Raw genomic sequence first — 14,547 nt, forward strand, 5'->3', positions numbered from 1 at the left:
GGAAGAGAGCTCAAACACTGGTGCTATTCTGATGCAATGGATCAAAAAGTAAAGGTTAGAGGTTTAGTGGCTCAGGTTTGATTTTTTTTTTTTGTTTTTACCTGTGTTTAGTGTAAAAGGTTTTATGGAGCCCTGTTAAAAGTCTTGACATTCCAAAATCGTCCTTGAGAGTTGTAACAGTTTAATGAATATTGAAGCAGTGAGCTATTTTGTAGAGTAGACTTTGGGGGATGGGAGGGGGAAAGCTGGGGGACAAAAACCCCTAAACAATCAAAACCTCCAAGTTTGATGCTCAACTCCTGTAAACCTATACGTTTTCAAATCTTTTGTCTTATGTATATTTTAGTATTTAAAATGTGTATTTAGACAGAATATAGATAAAACTAGATAGCAAGTAGCATGATAGAAATAAATACTAATAAAATAGTACCGAGACATTTATAAAACGTGTATAAATCATATAGCAAACAACAGAAAAACTAATTGGATGACATATCAGATAACATACTAAGTAAGTGTTGGCTAACTACAACTGCAGTTTGTTTTTTTTTTTTTTTGATTTGTGTGGGTTTTTTTCCAGAACTGTTTTACCAAATTCTCACAAATACTTTACCAGAATATTTGGAGCTGTATAGGAATTTTAAGACCGTAGAAGTAAAGAGAGTATTTTCTCTTAGGACCTGCTTCTCTGCAGTGGCAGTAATAGATGCACCTAAAATTATATTCTGAGAACTAGATGTAAGCTAGAATGAATGCATGAATATTTTGAGTGGCAAATAGTCATTAATATGCTATGTCGTGTGCTGTATTCATATTTTAGGTTCATAAGAGGGAGTAGACATTTGGTCTTAATTAAATATGCCAAATAATACTTTTAAGTTGCTCTGCAGATTTTTTTTCCTCCACCTTGTATTTTTTTTTTTTAAAGTATAGATGGCAATTACTAGGTACTCCAATATACCTAATTCAAAGTTATTTGAAGGTAGAATTCTTAACTACATAGTTTAACCATGCTTAGCAACTGTAAATTCTTAAACGTTGGAAGCACCCTACAAATGTTAGTATTTTGTAAACTACAGTGTTGCTAAATGAATTTACCCTTGCCAGGTGTGTATATATATATGAATAGCAACAAGAGAGATCTCCAATTCATTCTAATGTGAACATGACATCCTGAAATGGCTATAGCTACTGCCTGTCTATGATGTATCCATTTATCTCCCCCAGCATATGGGAATAAATTCTGTACAATTTCATTACTATCTGACACTTGGGCCTGCAGTAGGAGAGAATTGAGCTCAACCACTGATGTACCTAGAAAGGGTTGTCCTATTAGTTTTTCTGTTCTTCAGTTTGTCATCCTCTACTATTTTGGTAGCGTATTTTTTAAAAAAAAAATCAATCATGTTAAGTAACACAACTTCTGATAGTGTTTTCCTTGTGTTTTCTAGTAGTGTGCAATGAATACAAGTTCTGGCATGAATAACATTGTTTTTTCTAGACTATTTGAAAGGCTGAAATTGTTTTCCTTGATCTTGTGACAGTGAGTGGACACCCAAGCGTTCCAAACGATGGAAGCCAGATTGACTTGGTTTTGGCCTCTAGTTCCAGTAACTTGAAATAAAGAGTAGCCCTTTTTTGCTACTGCATACCATGATTCACTCACTCATTTTGCTATCTGCTCTTGTCAGAATATATTGTTCTTGTAGCTTTCAGTGTTTCTAACTTTGTAGTGTGTTTTTTTTCTTAACTCCCTTCTGCTAAACATGTAACATGGTATTGGGTACCAGCTTCCCCCATCAAGTTCCACAGCAAATGAAGTTAAAGCCCTATACAATGGTAAAGTTAACTTATGAAGCGCTTTAATATACTCATAAAGTAAAAATAAGCGTGTTTATATTTGAAATATTCTTTTCTTAAATTACCATGTGCTGGAGTTTCTGTAGGTTAAATAGTATCAACACAGACACTGAATTCCTGGCCCACTGAAGTCAATGAGACTGAGATTTCATCATAAATGTATTACTGTTACAACAGCTATGCATCCTGTGAGGCAACTTCTATAGGAAGAGGTAATTTTTATTATTATGCCAACTGACTTTTCTATTATTTCTTTAATCACAGATTGCAACAAAAGATGGTGCACTTTGGAAAGTGGCTTTCTGAGCTACTATGAAAATGATAAAACTACCACTCCTAATGGTATGATTGACATCAATGAAGTTATCTGTCTTGTAATGCACAAGTCAGACTTCTTTTTAAATAGAGGGTAGGTTCCCAAATTAATATTTCAATAAACAAATTCAGGTATATCAAAGATTTTATTCTGGGTTTTCAGAGCAGTTCATTTGTTCCTGAATTTTGAACATGCCATTTAGAAAAAAGGCTGAATTGTTTTATGTTGACTTAAAGAAATAAGTGGTAAGTGGTATTTGGGGATTATTTTTTTTTAATAGTGATATAATGAAAATGTTAGGGCAATTTAAAAAGGCAGCATAAATTAGATTCATCTTTCTTATTAAAACTGTAATGCATATTTTCAGTGCTTAAAAGGTTACATGATGATAAATCGAACAATTAATACTCACTTTTCTTTCTGGGATTGACCTCTGCCTTAAGCCAAAACTCTTGCTTTGTTTCTTCCTGATAATAATGCAGCAGATTAGAGTTCTCCATAATGCTTTCTGTTTTGGTCACAGATCTATTGGTCTTTGAAAACCATTCTTTGTTCTGCAGTTGAGGACAACAGTGTAACTGTTGAACATTGTGTTAGTTTGAAGATAACTTTTTTTTGTGGTCTTGTTTTTCTTTTATAACTCTCTCACATCGCATTTGTGCGTTAAAAACATCACGTGGAGATTTAATGACTATATGTAAACATTTTTATTAATTTCAGAATTACTGAAAAAACTATTATGCAGTAGCCTCTAAACACATATTGACCTGAAAAGCACTTTGATCATGTTGTGTTGTAAAATACTCTGTTATTAGCTGGGTTGTACTTGTAAGATGGGAGGAGAAATGCAAATGGATTCCATTCCATAGGTATGAAATAATGAAAAAATAGAGAAATGGGACTCGTGTGTGTCTGCTGTTATGAAGAATAAATACAGCTGCCTTTTTCCTCTTGCTTGCTTTAGGGACATATTTACCTTTGAAATCTACTTAATGTCAGAACGTGTTTTTCTATTTGGAGCTGAAACTGCATATTCACAAAGAAAATGGACTTGGGCGATAGCTAAGGTAATACTGATAATTATCTTTTCCAGTTAGGCCAGGAGCCTTTGCATGAAGAATAAAGTGTCATTGTTAGCTTAAAACCCTCTGAGAAGCCATTGTTGATGAATACTGATCTATCTCATGTGTAAAGGTTTCTTGTGCAGCAGGAAGAAATAACTTCTGTGATTTAATGTTTGAAACAAGAGAATAAAATAAAATGGAAAAGGAGTTGAAGTAACATTTTAATGCCGACCTTAAGAATATATTAAAGGTGCTCTAGTATAAAGACATACACTATACGAATTTATTTCAGTTAAGTTGTTTATGGTTGCAATTCTATTATTTTATTTGCTGAAACAGAATTCATAAAGCAGTACTGTATTTTATACGGTACCAAATCCTAATAGTCACATTACTAATTACATCAATTGTAGTTTAAAAAACAAAAATGTTTGAATTGTAGAGTATGAATGGAAGAAATGTTATACTTGATTTTTATAATTTATATTTAGTGTATATATGGGTTTATGAATGATAAATCTGAAAGTCTTACTTTTTTCCTGTGGCTTTCATCCTTGAATCTTATAGATTTGCAATATCTTGATTTTTTTTTTTTAGGGGAAGAGGGTTTTTTTTCTTCATCTGACTCACCCCATTTTCTTTGGTAGCATTTTGTTCCCCCTGTGGCTGAATGCTTATTAGAGAGAGACTGTGACCTGATTGGCCAGCTGTACTACAAAGATTGCCATAACCTGGATCAGTGGAGAAAAGGCTGGTTTGCTATAGAGAAGTCGAGCCTTTATTTTTGTCTTGAAATGGAGAATGCTGAAGAAGATTCCATATATCTAAGGAGGTTGCAAGAACTAAGTAAGAATTTTGCTTAACATATAGAATTCAGGAAATACTCTACAGAATTAATTCATTGTTAAGGACATTTCTGTTAAATTTTAAAGTCAGGAACAGTGGGGAGCTCGGTAACTATTCCTTTGCATGAGCCAGCTGCTCTCCCAACTCTCATCTAAATATGGAGTTGGTAAAGTTCTGTCCTGGATTTTTTTCCCTGCTTAGTGGCACACGCTAGAGAGATTTTTGTCTTCTCTTCATAATGAGAGAAGACAATTTTTGCTCCAGTTGCAGCGGTATCTTTCTTACAAGAGTACAGAATTGAATAATAATATATGACCTTTTGGGATTATTGTCTCATATTTTTGACAGGGCAGAAATACTCACTACAGAACGTGTTCTTGAGATGATTGACAGGCCTAGTTTTAAAATACTCAAATGAACTGGAAAAATTATTTTTCTCAGAAAACTATTTCACAGACTAATAGCTTTTCTTTTTTCCTGATACTAAAAATACTCTTTGCTCAATATCATGACGTGGAAAGATAAGACTATTTATACAAATGGTCTTCTATGACCAATTTTATATCATTGTCTGTAATTATGCTCTGAATCCTCTTTAAGCATATCTGCCCTACTTGTTTTTATATTGAACAAGGCAATATGTTATGCAGGAAAGTAAAAATAATTTGAGATTTTATATTAAAGTAACATAGAGAAGATAATTTAGCTCTTTATTGATGATCCTCTTTGCAAATGCTGTCAGATTATGGACTGTTTTGCAGGAACTTGCCTAAATGCTATTGGGCTTTCTACAGTTTATTTACTGCCACCTTACCTTTGCTGTGAATAACGCCGTGAAGGTGGCTTTTAATCAGGAATATTTTTATGCCTCTAGCTGTCTTTTAACTTGTGAATACTTTTTGATCTTGATTCAGAATTAAAAGGTTAGGCAGTAGAACTGTTTCTGATATTTGTTTTGATAATGCAACTGTAATTGCTCCTACCCTAATCACATGAGCATCCAAAATCTGTGTATATCTCAAGTATAGAAATGAAACACACATTTAGCTTTTGGTTGAAAATAATTTTTGCTTGGGTTTTGATTTTTAAATATTAGTTGTATAACAGAGTTGTATTTCTTGGAAATTTTGTATATCCCTACTCCTGTCTTTTCTTTGTTTTCTGGTTTCCCCCAAATAATCTGCTCCACTATTAAGACTGAATTGTATAACTGAAACTTGCCAAATAATGAATCATTAGTGGAAGTATAGTCACTTACCTTCTTGGTATTTGACTCAGTAAATGTAAATGAGGCCAGGAGTATGTGTGATACAAAACCATCATATAACACGCATCAGAATATGTTTGTTGAGCTTCATTGACATTAAGGACTTTACTGACTCTGGGAATTAGTTAAGATGTGGATTATATGAGAGACCTAAACTGTGAAAGAATTAACTTTTCAGAATTTCAAATTAGTAAACAGGTTACATTTAATTTACCGTTTTTAGTATAATGCATAGCGTAGTTTTGTAAGCACTGTTACTGGGAACTATCCAGATGTATTTGCTGTATTATGTATAATGCAGGTGTTTTGCAGGGTGCTTTTTTTAGCAGGAATAGCATAAGGCAACATAAAGAAGGGTGGCAGTGATCTTCACAGTATAACGTATAACTCACGTTATGTTATTGTAAATATCTGCAGCCACTAGAGTGCAAGTAACTTAATGGATTCTGAAATCCAGCTTACTTCTGAATCATTGTCTTCTAAAACTTTTATTTACAAGTTTAATTTTAATATAATAAAACACTGTAGCATGTTTTAACATTAAAAATTACCTGTTTAACCTTTCTTTATAATTTTCTGTATTAATTTTTCGTGTAAATGTGAGTGCATTGTGGCATTTTGTGGAGTTTTGTTTCCATTATCAGCAGCATTCTTCATTTGAAATGTTTAAGAATTACATGCTCCTTTTGTCACTGAAGATAATTTTGAAAAAACATGTCTATATGTGCATGTATGTGCTTGTCTATATGTATGTGTCTGTGTAGATCATATGAATGTGTATGTGGTTTTTTTTCAGCAATCAGTAGTGTCATACAAAACGGAGAGAAAATAGACATTCTGCTGCTCGTTGAAAAAGGAAGGTAAGGTTCCCATCTGAATAAAGCTTTGATCTGCTTTTATATTGATGTCTTCGAATTCTGGCTGATCAGTCATGGAGCTTTTTCATTTACGGTTGCTAGAGAGAGAGTAAATATTCAGACTTCTTAAAGGAGGGAAAGTGTGTATTAATTACGTTTTATGTCTGTGTCAGGAAATGCTAACAAGTACTGCTTAATTAAAAGCAGTTTTCCCACTGAGGAAATTATTCCCAGTCAGATTAGTCTGCCAATAACGGTTTCTTCAAAGGGACTTAACTTCTTTTACCCTGTAAAGAAAGAGTACCTCTTTGGAGCATTTACCACTTACTTCTCAATTTTTTTATCACCCTTATGTTCCAGAATTCTGTGTCTCAATCTGTGTAGGTTAGGATTGAGAGGGTATGCATGAGTCCCCTGGTTAGTCTTATTGTAATGTCTGATCTCAGTTAGCAACATGCTAGCTAGAAAAAAAGATACTTGTGAAGCAAACATGATCCACGTCTGCTTCCAAAGTAGGTAATATTCTGCTGAGATGACTCTGTCAAATACAGTGATATGGGAGGTTGAAACTTGAAGTGAGGTAGGGTATTTCTGCCTCATATATGGGTACGAATTTAAAGAGAAAAGTAAAATTATTGAAAATAATTCTTATTTTGTAAGAGGTCGGGGGTTTTTTATTTCAATGATAGATTATTGGTGTAAGAAGTGGTGCAGTGTTTACACAGTCTTCTGAACAGCCAATAATAGATTAATAAAGGAAGATTGTTTTTATCTTTGTTGGGGAAACAAAAAAAAACCCACAGATACCTTTGACATCTATTCAGAGTTGGAGAAACTTGTTGGAGAAACTGATTGTAACTTGTGTGTTCTGAATTTTAACTCTTCCTAAGATGCTGTTTAAGTTCCAGAATTTGGTAAGATGATGCAGATCAGAAACAAACACTTTTTCCTGTTTTTTTTTTTTTTTTTCCCTCCAAAGAAGCCTATTGAAAGATTCAGCATTAAGTAAGCTGCATAGACCAACCAGGGAACCAGAGGTATCCTATTCAAGGTGCAGTCCAATAGATGAATACAAACTGTGCATCGAATTTCATAGATATCAGCGCTGAGCAAAACTTGTAGCTCCAAGTCAGCTTTTATTATTTCTTTCATTACAATATTTCTGTCAAGTGAGGGTACGTTTTCCCTGAACTGCTTTAATAGTTTAATGGAAATTCTGAACTATTTGAAAATAATTTCAGTAGGGGCACTGGCTGATTTATGGTGGCCATGAACATGTTTAATTTTTCTTCTCTGAAGTCTGCCATAAAGAATTTAATTGCATAGTGTTCACATTATCTTATCCATTAAAAACCATATGGGTATATAAGCTTTGGCATAGTGATTCTTACTTAAGATATTACTCCAAAAGTATCCAGGTGTTCAGCACAGTTGCATGATATTGCATCTTGCAGTGATCAGAAATGTAATGTTGTCATGGTTTAACCTCAGTTGGCAACTAAGCACCACGCAGCCACTCGCTCACTCCCCCCACACCCCAGTGGGATGGGGAAGAGAATTGGAAGAGCACAAGTGAGAAAAACTCGTGGGTTGAGATAAACACAGTTTAATAATTGAAATAAAATGATAATACTATGATAATAATAATAATACACAAAGCAAGTGATGCACAGTACAATTGCTCACCACCCGCCTAAATCCAAAACACAGCACTGTACCAGCTACTAGGAAGGAAATTAACTCTATCCCTGCCGAAACCAGGACAAATGAGTGTGTGTAGAAAATGATTAAATATAAAATCACCTTTATCTTTAGACTCAATTATTGTAAATGGAAACAAAACCAGCAATCCTCCTTCTGCCCCTCCAAACGCTAATGTTGTGGTTTAACCTGGCAGGCAGCTAAACACCACACAGCCATTCACTCACTTCCCCCCACAGTGGAATGGGGGAGAGGATCGGGGCGGGGAAGAAAAATTTGTGGGTTGAGATAAAGACAGTTTAATAGGACAGAAGAGGAAGGGAAAATAATAATAATAATGATAAAAGAATATACAAAATAAGTGATGCACAATGCAATTCCTCACCACCCACGACCAATGCCCAGCCAGTTCCTGAGCAGAGGCCCCCCGTCCAGCTCCCCCCAGTTTATATACTGAGCATGACGTCACATGGTATGGAATATTCCTTTGGCCAGTTTGGGTCAGCTGTCCTGGCTGTGCCTGCTCCCAGCTTCTTCTGCACCTCCAGCCTTCTCAGTCAGTAGAGAACAAGAAGCTGAAAAGTCCTTAACTAGTGTAAGCACTACTTAGCAACAACTAAAACATCGGTGTGTTATCAACATTATTCTCATCCTAAATCTAAAACACAACTCTGTACCAGCTACTACGAAGAAAACTAACTCTATCCCAGCTGAAACCAGGACACCTAGATAAATTAATTAATAACTTTGAGAAGTCATCAGCATCAACTAAGTGATATATTATAGTTTCTAGGTTTTCCTATTTTGTCTGTTATTTTATAGCAGTGCTTGTCTAATGCCAAGTTTGGCATAGACTGATCACTTGGAAAAGACACTAAATACTGATCTATTGACAACTTTCATGTTAATTTGTTAGTCACTTAAATGCAGGATAAATGATAAAATCCAAAAAAACAGTATGTCAAGAATGAAACAGAATGAGTAAGATTTTTCCAGAATTAGGAAAACTTGGGGGGGGGGGGGAACACCAAAAAAAACCACAGAAACAAAAGAAAAAAAACCCTACCCTTTTTTACATAAAGAGATAAATGTGGTCAATGTCTTACAACATCTTGCTAAATTTTATTAGAAGAAACGATGAAAATACCTTCAGTATTTTCTTAATGAAGCTCATATTGTTCTTCTGTTGTTTTGTTACTGACTTCAAACTAACTTTCCGTTACTTACAAATACTTATGCCTTTTTTTTTTCAAGTCTGTCATTGGGTTGATTAATTAGGGAAGATCATACATTACACGTATCATACACCTTTTTTTTGACCCTTTTTTCCATTGGCTACTGTAGGCAAAAGAATGACTTAAGTTGTTAGAAACAGACTTCTCACTTAACTGTGATTGCATACGCAAGTAAACAGTTTCAGAACTATAAAAACTTCAAGTCTTACTGCTGAAATAATTATAATGTAATAAATCTATGAATTCTGGACTTTTAAAAAATACTTAGTAAATTTATGTGTATGTTAAATTCACAGGGTACACAAATTGAACGTTCATCTGATCCATAACTATTCAGAGGAAGAGTTTACAATTGATTTTGAGCTGTAAGGTGCATAGTGCTTTCCAGCTTGTATAAAATGCAAGAATTCAGACAGAATACTACGAAAAGGCATGTGAGATTTTTCTGAAGTGTCTTAGTTATGAATACAATCCACTTCTGCCCCCTCCCTCCCCCAAAAAAAGCAACTTGCTGTTCATTTATTCTCTGACGTGTTCAGCAAAAGTCTACCAGCTCAGAAATGTGAGGTGGTAATCATACTATAAAAACTGTTGTACATTGCAAAGTAATAGCATGTCATGAGAGCCCGAACCAGGCTAAAACATTTTTAAAGCAACAGGACTGTTTCTCTTTTGAAGATTGTTGTTGTTTTTGAAGCTCAGTGTACTTCCTAAATTTTTACAATAATCCTAGACCTTTTCTAATTCTAGAATTTATTCCCCCCCCCAAGATTTCAAAAATGTTTCATGTGTGGTTTTGGGTATCTTTGCTAAAGTAAATTAGAGAGGAGCACACTCCCTTTTGTAGCACCTATTGAAATTCTATTGCACTCTGATCTCTGTTGGAACATATTGTCCAACCTGTTAGAACTATCTCCAACCCAGCTAGAAATCCTGACTTCTCACTACGCTGTTTTCTTATGCCATAATCAGATGGTCATTTGTCTCCTCTTAGTTCTGCTTTCATAGTTAAAATGCTTCTTGACTTCTTGCTAGAAGTGGCAAACCATTTTCCAGATTTCTATGTCTGACACTTCCCTCTGTCACACAAAGATATCCTCTGTTTCGCTCCATATTCAGTTCGGGTTTTTTTCCCCTTGAGCTCTCCTGTCTATTTGTAAAATTCCCAAAGTGACTGGTGATACTCGATCTCTTGTTGCCATCCAAACAGAAGTTGCATAGTAGATAGGTGAAGAAGCTACTCCTGTGTAGTTCGACAGAGGGATCTGTACACTGAAGAGAGGAAAGGTGTTTGAAAACAACTCCGTACAGTAATTTTAAAATATATCTTCTATATATAAAATTTAATGCAAAATCTCTAATGCCATACTTTAAGGAAAAATTGCAACTTTAGTTGCAATTTGATTATTCCTATATAATTTCACAGCAATGATACCTTCTTAGTACCTCTGTTTTCAGACATGTAGATTAGTAGAATAACTTTAAAATTGCCGGAGGGCACTGAGTTGTGCTGATGTCTGTTTCTCACCCTTCCTCCCCGCAACCCTTACCCAGAATCACTTAGTATCACTACTGTACCAAGGCAGAGTTGTGCAACAAAGCATATAGACATAGCTAAAGCTAGTGGACTTTGCAAGATGGGTTAAAGATAAGCTTTTGCACTGTTGTGGATGACGTGTGCTCATGTATGTTGTTTGTCTGACTGCTGGTGCGGAAGGATGTGATGGTAGTCCACGATAAAGTTGAAAAGCTAATGGTAGCTTCCTTGATGTTGAGCCTAGGTGATCTTGGACTGCTGCAGTCGTTTGTGCCAATTCAATTGCCTCAATTCACTAAGGCAGAAATCTACATTGGTGGGCCTTCTTGTTTGAGTACTTATATTATTGATTTCTTGGGTATGGACTGTGTGTTCTTCACACTTAACAGAGCAAAAACTCTGCCATTATTCACCATGTAGTCACTATTGCTATTTGTTATGAAGTGTGTGCTCTTTATCAATTTTTTGAACTGGAAGAAGTAGCACATACATAAACGTACTGTAGAAGGCACTGAATTTATATTGTAGGAATGCATTTTGGTTCAGAGTCTGTGCAAAGTAGTTGTTAGTCTGCATGATAGGTAGATCTTTGTAAACAATGCAGTAAAAATTCTTTCAAACATGATTACTTCTATAAGCTTAGAAGTATTCTTGATATTAAGGTGCCCAGTTTTGTGGTACCTGGGACATCAGTACACTTCAGCCTGTGTTTATATGCTTAGTCTTAAGCCTTGCATTTAATATAACTTTATGTTTTGATAATAGCAATGAGTTCAGTGAGAAATACATGTATTTGTTATTACTACTGTCTCTGAAAACTGTGTGGAAGAGATGATATTGACATGAAAAGCAGAAGCTAGATCTGCAAAACTGTCTGTATTACTTCATGAAGTTCTACAGAAGACTTCTACTGTGCTTTGAGGAAAGTTTTGCATTTCTGCTGGTAACTGTTTCCCCTTTCCTTTTCATACCACCTTCCAGGTTCATTGAGATCGACAAATGCTTTCCAAGTAGGAAAAAAATGTTAAGTTTGGCTGAAAGTGTCAAAATTAGAAGGAATGCTTAAACGTCTTATTTGTACGTTGTATGTTTTTATGATTTAAATGTATCCTAGGTGTGCGCTCTCTCTGCCAAAAATACTGCAGTTTGAGATGAGCTAACTAAGCCACTTCCACAGTAAACTGACTGAATTCTGAACTGTCTGGTACTGGTTTCACTTCCTTTTTTCCCTTCTTCTCCTTTATGGCGTTGTAGTAAATGCTGAAATTGCTTCTCTGACTTATCTGACTTTCTTCAGTGACCACTCTGGAGATTTTTAACTGGGCAAAGTTAATAATTTTTTTGAAAATAATTAGTTTCCTTCCATGAATGATCTGAGTTCCACAATAGCAGCAAGATTTTTCACATTTATATTTCTTACCAGCAACTTCTCTTTCATGACTGTGTTGTTGCTATAGGACTGCCACTTAAAGAGATACACCATTTTCTTTGTCAATTATTAAGTAACCTCTTCTTCTATAATTTGAATTTAACTCAACAACTTTTCAAAATTTAGAAAACAATGAGGGCATCATCTTTTGGTAGTTCTAACGCGTTTTTTTCTAATGTGATGCATTGAGGGGAAGACCCATAGAATACAAGATGGTCTTTTTCGCATAGTTTAGTTAATTCATATATCACGACAGTTGATTGACAGGCACATGATTTAGACTTTCATATCTCTGTGAAAAAATACAGATAAGTTTAAATTACCTTTGAAGGTCAATACACTACGATATTTCCTCTCTCCTCCTTTGGTACTGAGTCATTGATATACAGCAGAGTTGCCCTTTTCTTGTTTAGAAGTAATAATATTTTCACTTTACAGTATGCTGCTTCCTGTACATATCATAATTCTTTAGATAAAAAATAATCTGTTGAGACTTCCATTTATCCTTTTATATAATTCCATAATGTGAATCCTGCTGTTCTGCAGGGAAAATAAAAAGACAGTAATATGCATACACGTGTGCATCTCGTGTGTTGGGAAGAAACATAAATCTTTTATAAATCATAGTCCTAAGCTCTGCTGATCTGTGAATAATAGTACTAAAGGAATAGTGTGACATGCACTGTCAGACTCTTTTCCACTCAGTCCAAACTCTTTCATTTCCTCTTATATATGGCTACAGCAATACCAGAGGACGTCAGGGTGATGTGTGGTTTGGAAGCCATTGGTTGAGAACCACCCATGTAGGATATCGGTTCTGACAGGTCTTCAGAAAATGTTTGAAAGTATTGAATTAGGCACACTCATTTCACTGTAAAAATTTGAGAGCTTTATGCAAATTACTGATTTTTCTTAATGGAAGAGGGAGGCTGAGTGTTTCTACTAGCCAGGCATGTGTGGTGGTTAATATGAGTTTCGAAGTTGTGAAGTAGAGACTTTTTAAAAAGGGTCTTCAGTAAGGTGAAATATTTTAGTGTCTCCTGCTCTGCTGCTGAATGGCTAAGTCTGTATGGTGGATCCTGAGAATACTTCAGATCCTGCGTCTGTGTGTGTACATTGACTGCATCCTCGCTTCCTATTGAGATAGGAATGCTAGGATGGAAACGTTTATAAAAGCAAAATTGAAAGATGCTAATAAAAAAAATCTGAAATTAAATATTCCATCATTATATAAAATGCTTTGGGGTTTTTTTCCTAAATAAAATAATAAAAATGAATGTTTCTATTTTGATGAAAGTATTTTTATTGAAGTTCAGTAGAACATTTTAAGTTTTCCTAATTAGCAAATAAATTGTCATTAAAGAAAATTAATCTCTTACATTTCTTTAGTGAGAGACGAAGAGTGTGTATGTAGAAAAATTTGCTTGCTATTTTAACACTTAAACCAGTTGTTTATTACATACATGCATATGGGTGGACATACACCCTTAAACTTTTCAATTTTGGAATTGTCTTTTAGAAGCTAGCCTGTCAAGGGTAAACAGAGGAGATTATTGTAACATGTTTAAATAATAAAATCAGAACAGGGCCATGCTTCGAGTTAAACAGGTAATTAAAGAGTTGCATTAACTTACTCTACCTCAGCTCTTAGTTTTTTCATACATGTTCCTTAGCTGTGTGATTTGCTGAGGGTGATCATTTTGATACGTGTGAAGGAGGGAAGTTCAATGTGTCTCAGCTCCTCTACAGAAGTGTGGGGGGGTGGGTAATAGAAAAGAAGGAAAGCCTTTTCCAGTATTAAAAGTTGTCTGTAAACCTCTCTTTCCTGCTTAACTCTGACTTGGACTTAAGAATGCACAGTGTAGGAGCAAGACTGAAGAAGAGTAATTAAAATGTTGGTCAGGTCCTTTCAAAGGCCTGTGACAGTGTTTGTGGATCTTCTTTCATTTATTGTGACACTGCTAGTACAAATGTAGTTGGAAGAAAAAAAGATGCTGTAACAATAGGCCACCACCACAGCTTTATGTGGTGGAAAGTGCCTTGATGTCTTATTCCAAGTATTTCTTATTTTTTCTTGACATCTGCTATGTTGCTGTAGTACAATAACATCAGTTTTCTATTTCTTTTCTGCATTCAAAATATTTTTATACTTTTCAGAACACTATACATTCATGGCCATACGAAGCTGGATTTCATGGTCTGGTATACTGCAATTGAAAAAGCAGCAGGTACAGATGGTAATGCATTACAAGATCAGCAGCTCAGCAAAAATGATGTTCCTATTATAGTAAACAGCTGTATAGCGTTTGTTACACAGTATGGTAAGTATAGTGGATTTTATTCAACCTAAGATCATTTGTATAATACCTAAGCCCCAACATCATCAGATCTTATTGAATGAGTTTATATATTACCTAAAGTAAAACCATACCCCT

At 34.9% G+C, this 14,547-nt stretch overlaps 1 protein-coding gene across 1 annotated transcript in view; it reads left to right on the plus strand.

Annotated features, from left to right (window-relative positions):
* Positions 1–14,547, plus strand: part of ARAP2 (ArfGAP with RhoGAP domain, ankyrin repeat and PH domain 2) — a 123,694-nt gene that overhangs the window by 61,647 nt on the left and 47,500 nt on the right. The window contains exons 15-19 of the mRNA XM_009321394.1: positions 2,125–2,269; positions 3,141–3,243; positions 3,888–4,086; positions 6,150–6,213; positions 14,270–14,433. Of these exons, the coding sequence (XP_009319669.1) occupies positions 2,125–2,269; positions 3,141–3,243; positions 3,888–4,086; positions 6,150–6,213; positions 14,270–14,433 (675 nt within the window). The remainder of the gene's footprint in view (positions 1–2,124; positions 2,270–3,140; positions 3,244–3,887; positions 4,087–6,149; positions 6,214–14,269; positions 14,434–14,547) is intronic.

The sequence above is a fragment of the Pygoscelis adeliae genome, unplaced genomic scaffold (genome assembly GCF_000699105.1).
Source record: "Pygoscelis adeliae isolate BGI_AS28 unplaced genomic scaffold, ASM69910v1 Scaffold133, whole genome shotgun sequence".
In the NCBI taxonomy this organism is placed as follows: domain Eukaryota; kingdom Metazoa; phylum Chordata; class Aves; order Sphenisciformes; family Spheniscidae; genus Pygoscelis; species Pygoscelis adeliae.